Source organism: Linepithema humile, chromosome 2, assembly GCF_040581485.1.
Source record: "Linepithema humile isolate Giens D197 chromosome 2, Lhum_UNIL_v1.0, whole genome shotgun sequence".
NCBI lineage: Eukaryota > Metazoa > Arthropoda > Insecta > Hymenoptera > Formicidae > Linepithema > Linepithema humile.
In genome coordinates, this window is record NC_090129.1 from 27295978 (window position 1) to 27318120 (window position 22143).

Here is a 22143-nt window from a genome sequence, read left to right on the forward strand (position 1 = left end):
CGTCTGTATTTACGGCTCCATGGGACACAAGGAGAAAAAACACACGTAACGTTACGGACGCAATCCCTAGTAACTTTTGCGGACTTCCGGTGCGGATTATGGCCGGAGCACAGACTTTTGCATAAAGCATAACGCATAAGCATAAGGAAATTGATTGGTCCATTTCCTTATGCATTTGCTTATGCTTATATATAGACCAATCAATTTCCTTATGCTTATGCGTTATGCTTTATGTAAAAGCTTGTGCTCTCGGCTTTACGGATTACGGGTTCTATGTGACGCCGGCCTAACACTGCAATTGAGCGTCAGCGTGAAAAAAACACCTTTAAGAATACAGGCAGGCCAAAAAATTCGATTTATTCCAATCATTTTTCATTCATTCGTTTTATTCAAGATTGAAATTTGACCAATCGAAACAAAAGAAACTAAAAGTGTTTTGTCCTAATTGGTCAAATTTCAATCTTCTATCTTCAATGCGTAGTCTGATACGGGCTTTATGCGATTGCGTTGTGTTGTGCACGTGCGCATATCGCTCAATGCTTTTATGCCGAGAGAGAAAATATGATATGTTTGCACCGTAATATTGCCCACGTCTTTTCAGGCAGTATATACTTTATAGGTATATGATTCCAATATATATATAGTTCAGTGAACAAACGTCCAAGAAGCATTTTTAGCTCGTACTCGTATTTCGGACATAGCAATTGTAAAAAGAGACAAGAATCGCAAGAGTGTCTGTCCTTGTTATCCGGAGTTTTTTAGTTTCCCCGCATGAGGTTATCAAAATCAGTTCGGACTCGGACCGTCACTCTTGTCGACCTTTAATAATAGTTTATCAGTGACAGAGTTTAATGGTTGGCGCTGTTAGCGCTTACGTGACTAATATGGTAGTGGTGATAGTGTTGGATAGTGTAATTGCATTGTGATTTGAGGGTTTTCATTATCAACGCGTGAAACAAGCGACATAAATGATAGTCTTGTCAAATCGTGGAGTCAACATTAAGAAAACATGCGATGAAAAATGAAGCCCTTGGTCGTGCGCGATGCGTTTCTCATGCATTGATATTTAGCGTGAAGCTTAATAAACGTGCGAGCCCGGCTGTGTGTAGTACGCGTTATTTGACATTGTATATGCCAATTGTCAGTTGGTGATATCTGTCACACCCTGTCTTTTACGCATTGATCTTAGTTGCAATCGCTGTGGCACTATGTTCGCCACCTTGAAGAACAAGATACGCGAGGAGATTGGCAGTGACGTGTCTACCGTCGTCAAAAATGCCGGGAATATACGCGCCATCAATTCTAGACATGTGTCTCAGGTAAATACAGTTTTGTATTTATCTGGATATTATCAGTGTACATTTCGAGTCTTAACGATAGATTGTGTAGATAGAGTTCAATCTGATTAATCTCTAGAGAAGCTAATTTTTATCTTTTGTTGGCTTATGTTATACATTTAAAAATATATTTAGATATCTTCTAATCTATATTAATATTATTATCATAAGTAAATGTAAATATAAGAATTCTCCTACATTAGTTATATTTCCAAAAAGTAATATGGTTCATATGACATAAGATGATGGAATAAGCTTTCATATGCTTCTATTTTTAAGTTTCACTTTTAAGTCGAGTGGATTGATTTAAATGGAACACCCTATAAAAAATAACTAGAAAAACTAATTTCTTAAAGAAAAGTTATAATTTTTTTTTTTTTAAATGTATTTTAAAGTTGAAATGTTCTCAATGTTTTATGTTCTTGAATTTTATTTGTGTATTATACAAAAAATGAGTGAATTATTCAATTTTATTATATAGATCTTCTGATATTGATAATATTCTTATTGTTACAGACAGGTTCTACAAGTAGTATTAGTGGTTCTCAGGTATCATTAGATGGATTCAGAGAAGATACAGCATCTCCTTTACCACAACTTTCACCAAAGAGAGAGAATAGTTTTGAACTTAAACTGAATGACGGAATGCAATTATCAGCAAAAGACATAAAAAGATTTGAAAGTAGAGAAGATGAATGGAGAAAACGTCTGGCAAAGAAAGAGGCAGAAATGTTAAAGCAGATGGAGAAAAAAGAGGAAGAATGGAAAATCAAGCTTTTTGAGAAGGAAAAAGAATGGAAAAAAGTTGTAGAAAAACAAGAAAAAGAAAAACGAAAATTAGAAGAAGAGATGAAGAAAATAGAAATTACAAAACAATCTTTAGAACATGCTCTTCAAGATGCGGAAGGTATTTCAAAATATTAGAATTTTTAAGATGTTTATTTTTATTTAAAATGTGTGTATACATATGTACTTACAAGTGTATACAAAAATTTTACACTGCATTATTTTCTAGAGTATAAAAAAAAGCTATACAGCTTTCAAGAAGATGCAGAACAACTGGAAGGTTTTCAAACACAAGAAATGGCAAAAGTTAAACATCTCGTATGTTTGATTAAAATAACAATTTATATATAAGTCATTGTTCTATATTTTATTTTCTTTATTCTATATATTGTCACAATTCCATATAGCAACAATTCATATTATTGTATAGAATTTTTTGTATTAACAATCGGATTTCTTACTTTTTATTACTTTCTTTATTGTAATTTGCTTCTTTTAATTAAATATTTACTCATAAAATAAGATTAAAAGAGCTTAAAGAGCCAACGCTAGGTCTTAGTGCAAAACAGCTATATTCTATTATAAAGAAATGATGTACACAAACGTTTTAGCCTGTCATCAGGCCATCTTCAGTGCCACGTGAATAAATAAAATTAATATAAACGTATAATGATCATTACAATAAGATGTTTCATTAAACGATGTAAATTATACAAAATAACAAACGTGCTTTAGAACGAGTATAATAAAACGCAATAGTTCGCTTGTATCGCATTAGATAGAGAAGAGTTCAAATTAGTATGCTGTATGCCACAGAACAGAGTATAAAACTGCTGCAATATTGGATGAGTTAAAAAATTTTGATAAGTTTACAAAAAAATGCTCTATATCACTGTCATCAACGCTCTAAAGAGTGGAAGGGTTGATAATACGTGTTGTTTAATCACAGATTCGAATGTTAACGCTCGATATATATTATAATAGAATATAGCTGTTTCGCGCTAAAACCTAGCGTTGACTCTTTAAGCTCATTTAATCTTACTTTATGATTTTTCAATCGGTAGAGCCTTATTAACTTTGTTTTAAATGTTTACTTTTATATAATAATTCTTTACTAATAATTACTTCATAGTGTTGAAATAATATGACACAAACTTCTTAAAAATTATTTAATCAATAAACTTAAAGTTATTATTTAATTTTTAAAATAAAATAAAAGCTTGTCTAAAAATTTTGTTCAGTATTATGTTATTTTTTTACACAAGAAATCACTCATTTTCCAGTTGCATTATCACTTTTATCATCTGTATACATTTAATTGTTATTACTTTTATGTTACACTATATCTTGCTAATTAACAGATTAGATTAAGCATAAAATATTCATTTTTTTCAGTTATTAGCAAAAGAACAGGAAGTAGAAGAAAAATCACATCACTTAAAAGCTGCCACAGCAGAAATAGAAACTCTGAAGACAGAAGTTTCTCGTCTTAGACGATATGAAGATGAGTTAAACAATGTACAAGTGAGTAACTTGATTGAAACTTTATACTTATTTAATTCAAGTTGGAATAATTATTTACATAACTCATCTGTTGATTTTTTCCACATTTTATTACGACATTAAAATATTTTCAATATTATTTAAATATAAAATATGCCATTTTAAAGAAGAAAGAGAAGGAGAAATATTCAATTAAATTGAGTTTTAATGAGTTAGACTAACTAAAAAGTTAGTCGTGCTCATCTTTTATCAATTTACAAGTTATTCGATTGTTTGAATCAAAATGAGAACATCTTTTGTATGTATGGTTCCATTTTAAATAAAGACCTCAAATATCTTGGAATTCGATAGAAATATACAAAAATGTTTTAGACAAAAGTTGTGTAAGACTTAAAACAGGAAAATGAGATAATATTGGCTTAATCTTGGGTAGACTTTTAAAGATCAGGTTTTTTCAAATAGAAACCCTCAAATTTTATTACAGATTCTTGTAATTAATGTCGAGATATTTACAAAATGGTGTGACTTTCTAATTAAGAATCTTTAGTTAAACCTTTCTTTGTTCAAAATTTTCTGAAACAATTTATATTTATCATTATAATACTTTTTGATAAAATATTTAAATCTTTCATCCAAACATCGCAGGAATTTTTTAACGAAAAAAAACCTAATTATAAATTATACCATTGTGAAAATGTTTTGACACACACACACACACACGCACGCACACATAGCTACAAGAATACACAACTTTAAAAAAAATAAGGATTTTTATTTAAAAAAATTAAAGGTACCTTGTAGTCTTGACACTATTATTCAGAATTAAATAAAGATTATAATTTTTTGTTACTCTAAAATTAATCAACTTTTGTTGAAAATATTTGTTTGAAAAATGTATTGATTTCATGAAATTTGTTACCAAATATTTTTAGTGGGTATTTGAGGTGGGTCATTCTCTATGTACAATATACGCGCGCGCATATATTTGTGCGTGCGTGCGTATGTGTGTGTGTATGAGTGCGCGCGCGTGTATAAATATAAAATATGACTTGCAAGCTTCTATATCAATTAAAAGACAGTACTATATTATTGCGATACAACTTTTAACACATTTCTTATGTGATACGTCAAGAATAGTGTATAAGTGCCAATATTAAATCTGATCCTTTATTTTTCTTGCAGTTATATGTAAGTCAAATATAATATTGATATAATTACATAAATCAGTTATACGCAATAAATTATGATTGACAGATGCTCAGTTATGCATTTCCTAAGCACGCTTGTTTGTAAGGATTTTATATTTATATAATTTTTTTATTTGTATTTATGTTTTTGATTATAACATTACGCTTTTTGTTTCGTCACAGTTTGCCTTATATTTCTCTGCACTTTTTTTTGTCGACACGCTGCTCAACGTTTAAATCATTACATATACATACATATATTATATATGTGACTCTTGCCATAGTGGAACCACGTTCGAGTTAAAATTGTTGAGTTTACTTCAAGAGTTACTCGTGTAACTCTTAACGTCGCATGACAACGCTACTTTTCTAATGTTTTAATTTTTTTTTCTTTTTTGCTGCGCTGCGTTCAATCAACCTAATTGGAAAATTTTTAAAACTAATTGGTTAAACGTTGCTGGTGTATATTCACGAAAGACTTATTTTTGCGAATTGTTAAAAAAGTGATAATAAAAAGTTAAATGCATCGTACTTCTTGGCCCAAAAATAACTGACATTGTTGCGAACCGATCCCACTTTTGGGATTCGTCGTCACATATCTTCCGCATACGCTCGCAGTATCGTCGGATACAATGGGTGATGTTTTCCTAGAATTTTCCTAGACGGAACAGCAACGTTGCTAAAAGTGATACTGAAAGTTCCGTGAACGCAACGCACGCATGAAGATTGGAAAACTTTGGTAAACGAGAAACATCGGAGATCAGAGTTAGGCGGTTATTTCCGCTAATTCGCTGCTGCTACCGCTGACGCTAGAGGTACGTTTTCAAAGCTTTGCCGCTATTCCGCTAGATTAGAATGTTCGTCCAGTAGTCTCTCTACGCTTACGCCTGCTTCAACATACATACATTTCGGATATATATATATATATATATATATACTGATGGACTCATCGATTTTTTTATTTCAAATAAAACTATAAATTCTAAAAGTAATATAAAAATGTACTTATTTCAACAGAAATAAGAAAAAAAAAAACATTTAGAAAACAATGGAATGTTCATCGTTTAACGGAATCCAAATGGAATCCATTTAATTATGACGTCAAGATCCTCCTATTCTTATGAAGTCGATACTCGCATTTATTGTTGCCTCTTTTCCGTGATACTGATTGGTTATCTCGATACGCATTGTGCGTTACTCCATGCTATCGAGCAGTTGTCATTGTGAAAGTTGCACACTTTGCACAGTTCATATTTTGAGAAGGTTAATGCATATATTTTTTTATTACTTTTGTGTTTTGTAGAAAATATTCGAAATGTCTTCTTAGGTAGAGTTATATAATATGTATACATATATTTCTTTGTAATCAAATGAATAAATAACGTGTAACTCGCGCTTTTGTGTGTGTCTAGTATAGTAAAACTTCTATTGCATTAATATAGATCGAAAAGAGAGTATGTACCGATCACATGCGATTGTGCTCTTGTGTTTTTCTGTAGTGTAAACTTATTTCATGTGACATTAACCAATAAAAGCGCGAGAATGTGACATTAAAAAAATTTTTGATGATTTTTAATTAATTATTTGATATATACATGTATTGTATAACATTTGTTTATGCAATGTATCCAACACTTACTATCTAAACTTGACCAAGAAATTTAAAAAAATTTTTTTATGAATGAGTCCATTTTTCACGATCTACACGGACGTCATAATATTATATTAAACAAAGATTGATACGATTTTTATCTAACAGTTGACAATAATACACGTATTATACACTTAACTGTGGCACAATCTCAGAAATAGTTTAATATTTCTATTTTACTTTTTTTTTCTTTGTTTTCCCTTTTATTATTACTTTATATCTTTTTTTTATATCTTTTAATTATACAAATTAACTTCATTAAGTTAGTTTTGATGCTTTATATGCAGGAAATGCGAAAAGATTTATAATTTATGTCTTTAGCATGTAACTAAACTATTAATTCAAAAAATTTGAAACTGATATTCACTCTCAGCAAGCGTCAATTTACATAAATATTGCTTTTTGTCTGCCTTTTCGTATTTCTGTTTTATATCAGATAAGTCATTCTCTCTTATTCCTGATTCGGCAAAATTAGCGCCTTGTCGCTTTGATGAGACTCACCAAGGACGCTTTGTAAGAAAATTAAAGCTAACAAGTATAATCTTAATAAAAATCTAAGAAGCGCGACGTTAAATAACCATGCACTCGCTTTCAGGATGAAATGGAGACGATGCGCCATTCCACGCAACGAGAAAGAGCGCAGCTTTCTTGCCAGCTGGCGCAGACGGAAGAAGAGGTACGTCACTTGAAAGACAAGATGTTTATGCTGGAACAGCGAATCGCTTTGGAGACGAATGATCAAGTAACAGTCGATGAGAGAATAGCCGATCTGATGCGTGAGAGGACATTGCTGGAGAGAAAACTGGAAGAGGCACATCTCCATCTTTCCGACATAAAGACCAGTTGGTCAGGCAAGATTTCCAGCCTTGAGACACAAGTTGGCAGGCTTAGCAGACAAGCCGGCGAAGAAGGGCTGGAACGTAGACGAGTCGAAGAAGAGAAGGGCAAACTCAAACAGAAAATCAAGCAGCTGGAAGCTGAGATAGAGATGAACAATGTTGTAATAGCAACAAAAGACGCCAAGCTTTTACGCATGACAGAAGACATCGACGAGATGGCCACGGAACTGAAAGAGCTCCGGGCTAGCGTCGATGACGAGGTGGAAGAATTTAAACGGCAAATCGTGAGTTACCACGATGTGTAGCGATCAAGTTGCATGAGTTAGATTGTCTATTACTGAAATTTTATTCCAAATTCCGATTCTAGAAAATTGTTTCTAGAAACGGTAGGTATCGTCACGAACGATCACAATGCCGAACTATCTGTAATGTACGGAACTCACTATTGTTCATGTGATCCCGAATATAATTTTCATATTTGCAATGTAATAATCCTCATATGTAGTATACAATTTTTTATTCTCACCGAAGACTGTATTCCGTCATTATTTCGGAGAAAATGTTGTTTCTAACTGTTAAATACGTTTAACAGTACTCTTTTTATTTGTTTTTTAACTCCTTAAATGTTAATGATGCATATATACATCATTTCATCAAAAGAAGTATTTGCATATATAGAATTTTCGCAAAGTAGTATGTTTTTGGGCTCGCTGAATTCATCTTTGGTCGAAATTTTCGAATTCAATGTAGTAGGTTTAATATAGCAGACTTAAATTTCAAAAATTCTAGTCTTATTTATTCTGATCTCATCAAACTTTATTTTTATAGTTATTTTTAGATATTTTTATATTTTCTAAATTGAATCCAACATGAAAATTCTTAAGTTTAGGGGAAAATACAGCACAAAATAAAATTTATTAGGTTAGATTAGACATCTTGTTTTCTGGGCTATCGCCATCAATGCCAATCCATCAAATAACCAATAAACTTTTTCCCTGATTTTAACCAAATCTTTTCTATCCTATCCATTCTATTTTTAACCTATTCATATTGACTAGACTGCCCCTTTTCTTAAATTTTATAATTTAAAATTTTACAACACAAATAGCATATAATGGAAAGGTTCATATATATTAACCATCAAATAATATAATAGAAGGACATTAAGAGCCGTCGCGGGATGTTAGTGCGAAATTATTTAATTTTTCTTAAAGAAATTAATTTATTAGTCTACGTGAGACAGTTAATTTATACACCGATCTCTGGTTCGAGATACTTAGGCCGGTATTCATAGTCCGTTCTTATATTTAAGATTGTCTTAAATATTGTCTTAAAATGCTACGAACCAATCAAAAAGCCATATTAGTATCTTAAGACGACGATGACGACGACGTAAGACGATCTTAAATATAAGAAATGACTATGAATACCGTCCTTAGAGTGTACGAAAAGTTCTCACATATGGAGAATCATTATGTACTGATAGGAATTATTGGAAAGAAAGGAAGAGAGAGAAAAAATATCAGGGCGCGAGTAGTGTACACTCTAAGTATCTCGAACCAGAGATCGGTGTACAAATTAACTGTCTCACGTAGACTAATAAATTAATTTCTTTAAGAAAAATTAAATAATTTCGCACTAACATCCCGCGACGGTTCTTAATGCCTTTCTATTATATTAAAATTTTACTTTTTTATTATTTATTGTGAAACTTTATGTGTATATCACATTTATAAATTAAGTGCCAACTATTTTTTAATTTAATTGAACTTTATCTGAAGTTTTTATTTTTTATTCTTGAAATATACAAAATTCATATTTTACTTTTTAAATTGAACATTCTTAAAACTCTTGGAAAGCGTTTCATATAAAGTCTATTGTTTGAATTTCAATCAATACATTATATTACAATATATTGTAATTGTACAATATATTGTGTTGGGATTCGGAATTCCAAAATTTTGATTGCAGATTTTAATTCAGCATCTCAAAAAACCTTAATTTTACAATCTTTACATAAATTTAATAATTTTTTCATAAAAATTTTTTATAATAAATATTTTATTAAATATTTTAGATAATGTGAAATAGGTTTATTTCTTAACAGTTAAGGGGTTAATGTATCGAAAGAAACAAGAGGTATATAATATGTATTTTCCCTATACTCTTGTCAACAATTGGCAGCTTTGGTCTTTTTTTTATTTTTGTTATGTTGATTTCCAACGATGTTCATAGAATGTTAGCGCAGTCGCTTGGTTCATAAAATCTTGTAAGATTGACAAATTTTCTAATTCTTAAATATATTCACATAACGTTTACTATGTATATTTTTTTTCACAAAATTTTTTAAAATATTTTCTAATTTTGAAATATAGTGTGAAATATAGTGATATGATGATAAAGCAATTATAGCAAGATAGATTGTTCTAAAGAAGATATTACGTTATCAATGTTTATAACTTTGGCTACTATTTTGGCAACTATCTTGTTAAAACTAACTAAAACAAAATAGATATGATATAATATATATACATGTTGCGTACAGCACAATATTGTTATTTGTTTTCAAATTTGTATAATAAAGTTTTCAATAGAACAAATTCATTGTAATCTTAAATAACTCATATCGACCGAATTCATAGAATACCAACTATATATTTTATATCAAGCAAATGTTGCTATTTAATTAATGATGTTTAATTACATCTCACGTTAATGTATAATAACTTGAGTTATTATCTCTGTCTTCAATTGCACACTACTCGAGAGCATCGAACTGAATCATCAACTAGACGTCTGTACTCGTTTGTACTTATACTTATTTACATTATCTCTGTTGTTTCATTATCGTGATCAGAAACTAAACGTATCTTGATATTATGTCCGAAAATTATATATCTTAATTATATATGTTCAATTATATGCTATTCGGAAGCTTGACATGTTTTGCTTGATGCACATTTTATCTTTTAATTCGTACTACACTTTTTTGACCTACATTTTTATTTTAACATAAATATTTTATTTGTATTTTTTGCAACATTTTTATTATTATTCGAAGCATGTTAAAAATTATTCGAATATTTTGGGAAGATCGTTGTTGAAGGAATGCATAAGTGATTCGTAGAACAGATTAATTTATATTGAGAATAGTATATATCTTCCTTTGTACATTATCTTTATATGATTGCACTTTATGTACGTTTTATTTATCGAATAAAGAAAGAAATATATAATCTTTTGCGTTTTACTCATTTTTGTTTTTCTCTCACCACTTTTTATTTCCGAATGCTTTGTTATTAATACCTCATCATTCTCATAATATCCAAACAAATTTATTTTAAAATTATCCTGCTAAAGATAATTTAATTTAAAATTAGTGAAAAATAAGGAAAGAGGGAGAGATTTTTATAAATATATCAATACATCACTTGCATAGATTTATGCTATTAGAAAAATCGAACGTCATTTTATGTTAAAAATATTGAAAAAATATATTTTATTTACAAATTAAAAGAAAAATTGTTTCCAAAATCTATCGAAAAATTTATGATTGAAACCAGAGCCAACCCTAGATTCTATAGCACCCCAGTGCAATTTTTATATCAGCGCCTCTCATCGATGCCACAATGTTTTAAGAAAAAGAGTAATATCACTGTCTCATCAATTGTGTCTGAATGCAGATTGCGACAAAATGATGTCTTCAAGTATCAATTCAAATAAATTTGTATTTGTCGTTTTTTTTAGGAGTCCTCTTCGAAACAAATTACACAGCTGAAGTCGAATCTTAAAAATGTGACAAACAAGCTTACCGCAGCCACCAATGAAATAACGAATCTTCGAGTGTCCTTGGAGAAAGAACAGTCAAGTAATTCCTCTTTGCGCGCGGAACTAACACATTTGCGAGAGATAACCGAATCCGAACGTGTAACAACAGCGGAGCTGCGAGTATTCTTGGAGAAAGAGAAGGGTGAAAAGGATGCCGCCCTGCTGAGGAATGCCCAGGTGTCGCAAAACATAGAAATCGTAAAGCAAGAGAATCGGCAGCAAGGGATTGAAAATATTGAGCTGCAGAGTAGACTCGAGAATCTGGAGGATGATTTAATTAGTAAGACGAAAGAAGTAGAGCAAGCAACGATCACATTGAAAGAGTTTGAACAAAAAGTCGCGAAATTGGAAGAAGCAGATCGTAACAGAGAAAAGTTGGAAGGGAACGAGAGAATACTTAAAAGCAGTTTGCTGGATCTGCAAGAGCAATTAATTGAGAAGAATAAGGTGATTACAAATATAATAAAGCCTCCCAGGAAGAGAAGGGAGGGTATACAAATAAACTATGTCATTTAATTTTTATTTTACTTTTTTAGACAATCAAAATTCTGCAACAACGATTAACTGACATGAAAAAAACGCTTCAACGCGAACTGAAAATCCCTTCTTCATCGTTGGATAGCGACGTTGAAGCTTCTGCCGCTATTCTTAATCCGAGTTCAACTAAAACTGTCACTGCCAGACATAATAATTCCAGGGAGGATGATGTTAATTTTAAATATCTCAAGCATGTTCTCATCAAGTTTCTCACCAGCAGAGAATATGAGGTGCATATTTACTTAGATCCAAGTTATATTCTCTTTGTAATATAAAAAAAAATTTTTTTTTTTTTTAAGGCTCTCCATTTAACAAGGGCGGTGGCGACATTGTTACACTTTTCGCCAGAGGAAGAACGTCTACTTCAAGAAACTCTAGAATGGAAGATGTCATGGTTTGGTACTAGGCCTAACTTAGGATTCGGACAAACTGCCAAGGCGATTCCACCTAGTTGATAATTAGAAAATGTTTCGTACTTCAAAGAATTCATGAGAGTAAATGAAAATTCTTGATAAAGTTTAGTTGGTTTGTACACAAGGACGACTGATTCAAGGGGCATGAAATAATTAGCGAAAATATATAAAATTATAAATCTCTCGTGATTTTACAAATTTTAATGCGCGTATCTAACATTTGCGTAAACATAAATCAATTACCACATGCTCAAAAAATACACATGGAACGTTATTAGGATAAAGGATGATTGTAGATATTGTGAGAACTGATTCATGTCGAAGATTTATCATTATGTGCTGTGATGCTTAGTGCAATTTGGGACGCTTAAAAGAATTCCAGCATGATGTGTATAGTAGTATTCAACATTTGTGCACGCTTGTGCCGTGATACATATGCAATTTTTATATACAATTGTCATAATTTATAATTTGTTTTTGTCAGGTAAAAAAATATACGCGCGATATTCGCCACAGTAACGTTAGCTTGATCATTGTTTGCTGTTTGTTTATTTTTACACACAAGTGTCACGGAGGAAGAATACTTTCGTGCAACAAATCAACAGCCATATCTTTGTATTAATAAAGCATTCCCGATTACATAAATTATCTGTATATATATAATCTTTATTCTTCAGCTTTTGCCAAGAAGGTTACAATGTTGGTTACAATGTTTCTAACACACTCATTCGTCCATACCTCGCACTTTTCCTATCTTACATTACTATACTATACTACAATATCATACACTATAACACAGTACAATTACTCCTTTCATTACCTTACACTTTACTCCATCTTTCTTTTGCCTTATTTACATTACCTTACAATATTTCTCTTTAATCTTTCTTCCTATTTATTAATAACTATTTTCTATTTTCGTACTTACATTCTACATTTTTTACATTTTACATTCCTTGGTTCTTTAATCTTTCTTTAATTTACTTTGGTTTTCCTTGCTCTTTTTTTCTACTAATTCGTCAGTCCTATTTTCTTTACTTTTATTTATTTCCTTTACTCTTATTTCTACCCATCATCGCCACTTATTCCTTATCCGCATCCTATATCTCCTCCACCTGTTCCACATAATCCGACCTTCCTAATCTTTTCTTTATTCTGCTTTCTTTTTCTTTCCACAGTTTTACTAAAATCTTCCTTCTTTTCTCCTTTAACTCCTCATTCCACATTTTTCTTAACTTTTCCTCTGTATTATTACCTAATTCTTTGAACCATTCTTTCACCTCTGCACATTCCTCTACATAATGCTCTATTTTATCTTGTCCTATTCCGCAAAACATATAAAATTTACACTTTTCTCTTAGCCAATATTTATTACTTTCTTCCATATTGCCACACTGTAACCTTATTAAAGCTCTTACCTCATCTCCTATCCTATTACTATTTACTTTTTCTCGTCTTATGTAACTAGGTTTTCCTAATTCCTTAGCTTTCCTATTATACCTTGCCTCTCTTATTCTACTTTCCTCCATTTGTCTTTGTAAATCTTTTTCCCTTTCTATAATCATATTTTCTATTCTTATTCCTTTGTTTCTCATCTTCTCTATTGCCGCTATACCCCATCCATTCCTATTAAGGTATTTTTCCTTCTCTCTACTGTATAGCTCTTTCTTTTCCATGTTTTCTTTTTCTATCCAGCATTTTTTTACTAGCTTGTCTTCCCCTTTTTCTCTTATCTTTTCCTCAAGTTTCCACGCTCTTATACCCCATCTAATCTTTAATTTTTCTAATCCTAACTCTTTTAATATTACGTATCTTGGTGTACAGAAATCCAGTCTATATCCATCTGCCATAGTCTAACTTTTCAAGTCTTATTTTTTCTAACTCCTTTTTTTCCTCCCATCCCCATATTTCCACTCCATATGATATCACACTTTGTATTAAATATTTAAATAAAGTCCAACGTCTTTTAAAATCATCCCTACATATTCTTCCTCCTAACCCCCACACCCTATTTGCCGCTATCCTCCCTTTCTTTTTTAATTCCTTTATATATGCTCTATAATTCCTTTTCTTATTGAACGTAAATCCTAAATATTTAAAACTTTTTACCTCTTCTATTTTCCTATTACCCTATTTCCATTGTTCTCTTCCCTCTTTCTCTTTACTATTAAACACTAATACCTTTGTTTTTTCCGCGCGCGCGCGCGTACATAACTCTAGTTTCCTTTTTAAAAATCTTTTTAGCGTATCTGTCATATCTTTTAGTGCGACCTTGTTCTTTGCTAACAATATCATATCATCTGCTAGTGGCCATAATTTTTCCTTTCCTAACATTAACCCTCCTATACCTCTCTTCGCAAGTTCCTTATCTATATACACAATATACATCCTAAATAGGGATGGACTCATTACACAACCTTGCCTCACTTCTTTCCTTACTTTGAAGCCCCTCGTAAATCCATTCTTTGCTCTTATCTTTACTTCAGTTTCTTAGTAGACTCTCTTTATCCTTTCTATCAGGCCCTTACTCATCTCTTTATCTTTCAATATATTCCATAGAACTTCTCTATTTACATTATCAAATGCTGCCTTCAAGGCATTAACTATAAATAACGCATATACCTTTCCACCTTCTTTACCTTGCTCTTCTTCCCTCTGTACTATGTGATTTTATATATATATATGTTGTCCAGTGTAGACTTGTTGACAACACTCCTGTGTTGTCTTCTTTTCCTAAATCCCGCCTGACTTTTCGGAAGCATTCCCTTTTCTTCTATTTCCCTTTCCATCCTGTTTCTTATTATCTCTGCATATATCTTGTAAGCCGAGCACAGCAATGAAATACTGCTGTAATTTTCCACTTTTTCTTCTTTACCTCTTTTATACAAGGGTACTATTATACTCTTTCTCCAATCATCTTGAATTTGTTCTTCCTTCCAGATTTTCTTTATAATTTCCATTAATCCTTTCTTTACTGCTTCTCCCCCGTACCTCCAAGCCTCCATAGTCAATCCTCGCAGCCTTTTTCATTTTCATCTTGATAACTGCATTCCTTATTTCTTCATCTTCTAATTCTATCTTCTGTTCTTCCTTTTCTATTATCTATAGAAATATATACTATCTATATTATATATTTTCTACATTACCCATGTCCATAATTCCATTGTTTCTTACTTCTTCTGTTTTTTCCTATACTTCTTAGTAAATTTATAAAATACCTTCTCCATTCTTCTTTCCCTATATTATTTTCCTTCCATTCTCTCTTTCTTCTTTTCCTATTAATAAATTTCCATATCTCAGACTCCTTTTTAATACTTCTCAATTCTTTTTCCTCCTCTTCCCTTTTTTCTTTTCTCTTTCTCTCCAGGAATTCTCTCAATCCTTTCCTATGCTCGATATACTCCTCCTTTATTTTCCCTTTTCTGCACATTCTGTATTTTCTTTTGACCTCTCTTTTCCTCTTCGTACAACTTCTGTCTCACCAATCCTTGTATTCTATTTCCTTTTTGCTAATCTTCTTTTTCTTATATATCATTGACCCGCTTACTAAGTCTTTGAGCTTCTCCCATATTTTATCTACTGCTTCCTCTTCTTGCCCTTTCGCCCATCCTATCTCGTTTGTTCTGTCTTGATAGGCTTTCTTCGTTTCTGTGTCCCAGCAAATTACCTCCTTTTCTTCTGTCTTCCCTTTTCCTCTTCTTTCTTCTATCGTTTCCAATTCTAGGCTTATGGGCAAGTGATCTGAGTTTACCCTTTCCTCAATTCTAAACTCTAACTTGTTTCTTGTACTTTCTCATTCACAAATACATAATCTATAACCAAATTTCCTCTTGCTTCTATATATTTGCCTTTCCAATCGCCCCTTGTTTTTCCATTCAATACATTAAATCCTCTTTCCTGCATCATTTCTATTAATTTCTTGCCTCCATTCTCTATCGTTTTATCCTTACTTCTTCTTGCAATACCTTCCTCCTCTTCCCCATCTAATTCTCCTATCCTTATATTAAAATCTCTCCCCATGATTATACCTTCATTTCCATATTCCTCTGTCAATTTCATAATCATCTCTCCTATGTCATTCCTATATATAGAGTTATATATCACTATTATGTTCATTATCTCTGTTTCTTCTTTAACCCTTATATGCACTATACCTTTTACTTTTTACCTCTGTTTCTATCATTTCCCAGTCTTCCTCTCCCCATTCCTTATTCTTACCTACAATTATTTCTCCTATCGCTCTGTCTTTTTTTCTTTTTTTTCTCCGCATGCCTACTTAACCAATGGTGTTTCCGGTACCCTCTTTTTCATATTATTCCACTCATTTTCATTTACCCATGTTTTACATAAACCTATATAATCATACCTTTTTATGTAGTTCCAAAATTCTTTGTTCTGCCTCTCTAATCCCGCCATATTCCAAAATACTAACTTCAATCTTCGCTTCCTTTTACCTTCTTTATCTTCCCTAGTTCCTTTTTGGCTTAAACAAAATTTTTTCTTGTATTTACCCCTTTTTTTACCTCTCCTGCCTCTCTCCCCTCACCCGTTCTTCCTTGTTCCTCTATGTTTTTTTCTACTTCTCCCCAAAATTTCCAGATCCCCTTCACTCTTACTTTACCTAGCCCAATCTTTACATCCTCTTCCTTAATCTTTTCTTCTTTTGCCCACCTAATAATTCTTTCCTATATTTTTCTCTCCTCCCATGTCAAGTCGTTTTTTATGAATATGTGTCCCTCTTTTAGTCGATTTTTCCTTTTCATTACCTCATTCTTTTCCTCATCACTATCGAGTCTCACTATTATTACTCTTCCACTCAATCTACAATTTTCTGCCTTACAATCCATGTCTAGTTTCTCCCTTAGGAATTTTGTCAATCTTTCAGACCTTTTTTTATATTTCTCCTTCCATTTTCATTCCTTTTATTACTATATTGTTTCTCCTTTCATTTCTCTCTTTATCTGACAACCACTTTTTATTTTTCCTACCTCTCTTGTACTCACAATCTGTCCTCGCTTATATCCATATATCTAGAACTCCCGCAGCTACTTCCTCTTCTACTTACTGTTTTCCCTCTTATACTCGATCCCGCTTCACTTTCCTCCTTTCCCTTTTCATCTTCTTCCTAATTTGCTTGCATTTCCTCTCTCATTTCTTTTAGTCCTTTTACGATCTCCTCAATTCTATCTTCTAGCATCCTAATTCTAATTTCCCAATTTCTCTCTTTATTTTTCCATTCCTCTGCTATTTCATTAAATCTTTTTCGGATAAACTTCCGAAAAGCTATCACCCCCGATTTTGCTGATTTTTAGCGAAATTACTTATTTTATGTAGTAAATAATATTCCCAAATGGATTTTTGGCGCAAATGCCCCCTCCGCTCCCCAGCCCCCCTCAAAGGTAAAACTGTTTTTGTTAATTATTTCAGAAAGTATTTATTGTACGGAAAAAGTTGTTAAACAAAAAATGAAGCTCATAATAAGCTCTACAAATAAGGTCCTATACATATTTTACCTAACTCCAATATTTTAGTCGTTATTATCAAAAAACTGTAAAATCAGTTTTTTTTTTAAGTATCAACACCGTTTTCACGAAATATCTCGGAAAGTGTTGATACGAAACAACAATACAATTCAATGTTGATAAATACAGTTCATACAGCTCATACATAGGGTTTGGATTGAATCTCGCTTTGCGTAGAAATTCGTAAACCCACGTGGAACCTCGCTTCGCGTAAAAAGTGTATGTGTGGAGGCAGTGTGTTCCGCCCCCCCTGCGGGGGGCTCCACCATCAAAAAACTATACACCTATACACATAGGGTTTGAATTGAATCTCGCTTTGCGTAGAAACTCATAAACCCACGTGGAACCTCACTTCGCGTTGTAAAGTGTATGCAGTGAGTGCCGCCTCTCCTACGGGGGCTTTTACAAGTTTTTTTGATAATAATGACTAAAATATTGGAGTTAGGTAAAATATGTATACAACCTTATTTGTAGAGCTTATTATGAGCTTCATTTTTTGTTTAACAACTTTTTCCGTACAATAAACACTTTCTGAAATAATTAACAAAAACAGTTTTACCTTTGAGGGGGGCAGAGAAGGCATTTGCGCCAAAAATCCATTTAGGAATATTATTTACTAGATAAAATAAATATTTAGGCTGAATATCAGCCAAATCGGGGGTGATAGCTTTTCGGAAGTCCACCCCTTTTCTTTCTTTCTTGTATTCCTCTATCTCCTTCGAAATCATATCCATTAATTCCTTCTTTACCTCTTCTAATCTATCTGTCTCATATCTAACCTCCATATCTTTCTCTCTCTCCACAAACGATACTTTCTTTTTTTCACCGTTCTTATTTTTGTTTATTTCCCCTGTTAATTCTAATTTCCCCTGCTTTTCTTCCGCCTCATTTCTATTTTTCAACTTTCCTATCCTACTAATTCTATCCGTACCTTTTGTCGCCATAACCTCTTCTTTACCTCGCCGTCTATCCTTCGTTATATTTTTCTTAAACCTCCTTCCTATTCTCTACCTTCACTCTCCCTTCTCCCTCTATATTTCTTATTCAATAATATACAATTTCTTATCTATCCTAATTCTTAAATCACACTTTTCTCGCAAAAATTCTCTTTCACTCACAATCGCAATCCTCACTCGCTCACACTACCTAACCAGGTCCACATAAATTATTATATCTGTTACTCAATTTTTATATATTTTTACACCGGCCATTTCCGGATTAAATTATATTAACAAAAAAATATATAATTATATGTATGTATATAATTGGCAGAAAATATACGAAAATAAAGATTCAGAAGTGTACGAGTGAAAAGTCAACTACAAGAATTATCCAAAAAATAATAATACAAATACAATTATAAGTATAATTTATTTCATTTCTTATTAAAATATGTATATTTTTATTGTTTGATACAAAAAAGATTTTTAAAAAAATTAATTTTTAAAAGACATTTTTCTAATTTCTTCAAAAAATACAACTAAAAACTAAAAATACAACTAAAAACAATTATTAAAAAATATATTTTATTAAATATAATATTTTATTTTTCCTTTCCTGTTTTTTTTCTTAATGGTTTATTGGTTATATATAATAAACCATTAAGAAAAAAAATAAACCATTAATAAATTAATAAATTAACACTAATTAATAAATTAGTTATTTAAAGATTAATGACATGATCAAGTACATAAAACTTAAAAGTTAACTTTTATCTTTCTTAAAAATATATATCACAATTTTATACTGATGACATTATTTTTTAACACGGCGCAATTCCCAGTTTTTAACATCTAGAGAAACTTGGCAGGCACAATAAAGAAACAATAGCAAAATAAATAATGCTTTCCAGGATCCTATAAGTAAAAATTGACATCTCTTTTAACTCTTTTTTCTTTTTTTTTTTTTTTTTTTTTTTTAATTAACGGAATTTTTTTGTTAACACATTGCAGACAGATCATGAAAAAATTCTCTTTTACATATATAGAACATAAAAACACCTGATCACTGAATACAGTTAATAATGAAATGATTGGTCCACAATGTGTCAATATTAATTACTTGTAAATATGTTAAATTGTTTTTATATTATTATATTAATATTCAAGTAATAAATTATAGCAATATTAGAAAATAAGATAGTAAATATATTTTTTCTATATATGAAATAAGATAAAATTCACAAAATGTAAGAGATTAAAATACAAAGAACTTACCATATAGTACATTTCGTAGAAAAATATTTCCAATTTCTTGACCTCCAAAAAAATAAAAATTAGATATGGCTGACATTGCTAACAGAGGACTTGCTAATATACAATGAAGTCTTTTTGAATTTCTTGATGATAAATATGTATTTTGTATTTTATGATATTGTTCGGTTTTACTAATTGATACTCCTATATCTTCGATTGTAACTCCTATAAAATTGAGCAGCGCCCATATAAAAATACTCGTTTGCATTCCGTGCCAAATAAGGACAAATGTAAAGCACAAAAATGATGAAAATAGTTTTCCAAAACCTCCATCTGATCTTCGTGTAGGAATATAAATATATCTGTAATAAGAAAACAAGTAAATAAAATATTTAAAAAGTTATGATTCTTTATTAGATAAAAAAATATGAATGATTTCTTTATTGACTATTAGGCACGTTAAGGCAAAGTATATATATAACTACAAAGTCAATTATATGTATATCAAAAACTTACTTTACAAGAAACTTGTATAATCCTCTATCAAAATATTTCCACATGTCAGAATATAAATAAATCCTAGCTATACATTTAGGTTGGGGTGGAGCTTTCATATCATCCAAGTTACATAAAGTACTGCAAGTTCCATAAATTACTACATATTTATTTAAAAAAAATTGTCCCATGCAATAGCCGAAACCATATAGTGCCCAAGGATTTAAATTTCGCACCACCTGTAAAAAAGAACAGAATATATTTTCATGTGTGTGTAAATATGTTGAAACTTGACAGACATATTTATATCTTGGTAAACTATTTGCATCATTTTTGTGTTTTGTGTTTATCTTTATATAGCATGGAATATAAAAATAAAATGAATACATTACCTGTGGATGATATTGTACAGCATTGACATAAATAAAGTGTAGCAACAATTCAGTCAAGTATAACCAAAACATATATCTAATTAGGTTTATTGTAAAAGTTTGCAATTTTTGGTAATTCCAATATTGATGTGATTTATTAATCTGAAAAATAAAATATTTGTTACAAGGTTTTGTAAAATTCTCTAATATGTAGTACATACAATATACATACAGAATCCACAAATTCATGATACAAAATAAGTGGTCCATAAAATAATGTGGGCAAATACAAACAATAAGCTAATTTTTGAACAAAACTATTTGTAGTACGATATTGGTCATCAATAGTATCCATATTATGACTGATACTTCTTAAATGTATCCAACACAATGTAATTGTCAAAATATAATGTTGGTCATCATTGAGTTCTAGCCATCTTTGAAAGATGCCATCAGGGGTTTTTAAAATATGTATTGCAAATAGGAAGGAGACATGTATAATCCATGCTTTACTCTTGCTGTATATGCAAGTTAATATATGTAAAAGACTAGGCTGCACTATACACAATACAACACTCCATATTCCCAAATAATAAAAAATAAAAACTGAAGATGACAAAATATACCAGCTGCATAGTATCTGTAAAATTTTCATGCATTAATTTTTTTTTTAAACTATATACTTTCATATAAAATATATTTTATATGCGCAAATGTCATACTATATTGTTGCTTGTGACTTTTATAATCTGACTGATAAAATGATGTATGAGAACACATGGCACCAGTTTGTTAACTAATGCAAGCCATACACGCCACTCATGATCCGCAATATCTTGTTTTTTTCCAATCCAAGTCCATCCTGGATTAAAATCACTGTATTTATCGTAATAATTATCGAAATCTGAAAATACAATTCATAATCATACAACCGTCAACATTGTTACATTATATCATATAATTTTATTCTTACAACTAGTTGACAAATATAGTTGATATACAGAATAAGCAACGGAACATGACCATGCAAAGAAATAGAAATAACTTTCATAATTCTTAATAATTGCTACACTGTTCTTATTCATCGTTAAATTAAATTTGCCACTAGATTTACTCTGATAACACAATTGAACTCTGTAACGGCTCCTGCACACAGGACGCGGCAAAAGGCACGCGGTAGTCAATAAACTTTTCCATAAGAGCGAAACATTGATTGGCTACCACATCGTTTCTTGTCGCGCGTGGTCGCGCGGCAAGCGTTATCGCGTCCTGCGTGCAGGAGTCATAATATACTGGAGTGAGCCTTAAAGGAGTGGGGATAGTTCCACTATGAGACTGTGGAATACTGTGGAACAGTGATGCGATCTTTCCCACAGCGGTCCCGGCTCGGCTGTGCTCGGCTGCCTCACCACCTTACAGAAGCGCTACGTCACGTACTGTGTGCACACGGATACGTGACGTAGCGCTTCTGTAAGGTTG

At 31.4% G+C, this 22143-nt stretch overlaps 3 protein-coding genes and 1 long non-coding RNA gene across 6 annotated transcripts; 1 reads left to right on the forward strand and 3 right to left on the reverse strand.

Annotated features, from left to right (window-relative positions):
* Window positions 1–586: 586 nt before the first annotated feature.
* LOC105678020 (golgin subfamily A member 1) lies at window positions 587–12726 on the forward strand. Its single transcript, XM_012376988.2, has 8 exons — window positions 587–1319; window positions 1854–2244; window positions 2353–2441; window positions 3519–3647; window positions 7060–7587; window positions 11051–11578; window positions 11668–11898; window positions 11968–12726. Exons 1-8 carry the CDS (start codon window positions 1209–1211, stop codon window positions 12121–12123), a joined length of 2163 nt encoding a protein of 720 aa, XP_012232411.1. The 5' UTR covers window positions 587–1208; the 3' UTR covers window positions 12124–12726.
* LOC136998028 (uncharacterized) lies at window positions 4780–5482 on the reverse strand. Its single transcript, XR_010888611.1, has 2 exons — window positions 5346–5482; window positions 4780–5231 (listed from the first exon to the last, which is right to left on the reverse strand). It is a non-coding gene; the product is annotated as an uncharacterized lncRNA (long non-coding RNA).
* Window positions 12727–22018, reverse strand: rasp (protein-cysteine N-palmitoyltransferase Rasp). Of its 3 annotated transcripts, XR_010888609.1 has the most exons (8): window positions 21638–22018; window positions 21387–21568; window positions 20897–21304; window positions 20686–20826; window positions 20315–20532; window positions 19820–20160; window positions 18221–19459; window positions 12727–18134 (listed from the first exon to the last, which is right to left on the reverse strand). XR_010888609.1 is itself a non-coding variant. In XM_012377000.2 (7 exons), the coding sequence occupies exons 1-7, from the start codon at window positions 21747–21749 to the stop codon at window positions 19359–19361; spliced, it is 1503 nt and encodes a 500-aa protein (XP_012232423.1). In that variant the 5' UTR covers window positions 21750–22018; the 3' UTR covers window positions 12727–19358. The 3 variants fall into 3 exon arrangements, 2 of the variants coding, with proteins under 2 accessions (XP_012232423.1, XP_067205937.1); XM_012377000.2 differs by having other exon boundaries at window positions 12727–19459; XM_067349836.1 differs by lacking the exon at window positions 20897–21304 and having other exon boundaries at window positions 12727–19459; window positions 21638–22016.
* Window positions 15560–18547, reverse strand: LOC136997917 (uncharacterized). Its single transcript, XM_067349326.1, has 4 exons — window positions 18163–18547; window positions 16358–16433; window positions 15930–16162; window positions 15560–15873 (listed from the first exon to the last, which is right to left on the reverse strand). Exons 1-4 carry the CDS (start codon window positions 18545–18547, stop codon window positions 15560–15562), a joined length of 1008 nt encoding a protein of 335 aa, XP_067205427.1.
* Window positions 22019–22143: the final 125 nt, after the last annotated feature.

Excerpts from the sequence above, each read along its gene's own strand:
- LOC105678020 (XM_012376988.2), top strand. The coding sequence starts at position 1,209 with ATGTTCGCCACCTTGAAGAACAAGATACGCGAGGAGATTGGCAGTGAC. Across the intron at positions 1,320-1,853 it reads ATTCTAGACATGTGTCTCAG|ACAGGTTCTACAAGTAGTAT; the intron begins GTAAATACAGTT and ends TTATTGTTACAG. Across the intron at positions 2,245-2,352 it reads TGCTCTTCAAGATGCGGAAG|AGTATAAAAAAAAGCTATAC; the intron begins GTATTTCAAAAT and ends ATTATTTTCTAG.
- LOC136997917 (XM_067349326.1), bottom strand. The coding sequence starts at position 18,547 with ATGGCGACAAAAGGTACGGATAGAATTAGTAGGATAGGAAAGTTGAAA. Across the intron at positions 16,434-18,162 it reads CTTCTCTGCCCCCCTCAAAG|GTTTATGTAAAACATGGGTA; the intron begins GTAAAACTGTTT and ends ATGATTATATAG. Across the intron at positions 16,163-16,357 it reads CCGGAAACACCATTGGTTAA|GAATGACATAGGAGAGATGA; the intron begins GTAGGCATGCGG and ends CTCTATATATAG.
- rasp (XM_012377000.2), bottom strand. The coding sequence starts at position 21,749 with ATGAATAAGAACAGTGTAGCAATTATTAAGAATTATGAAAGTTATTTC. Across the intron at positions 21,569-21,637 it reads ACTATATTTGTCAACTAGTT|ATTTCGATAATTATTACGAT; the intron begins GTAAGAATAAAA and ends TTGTATTTTCAG. Across the intron at positions 21,305-21,386 it reads AAGTCACAAGCAACAATATA|ATACTATGCAGCTGGTATAT; the intron begins GTATGACATTTG and ends AAAATTTTACAG.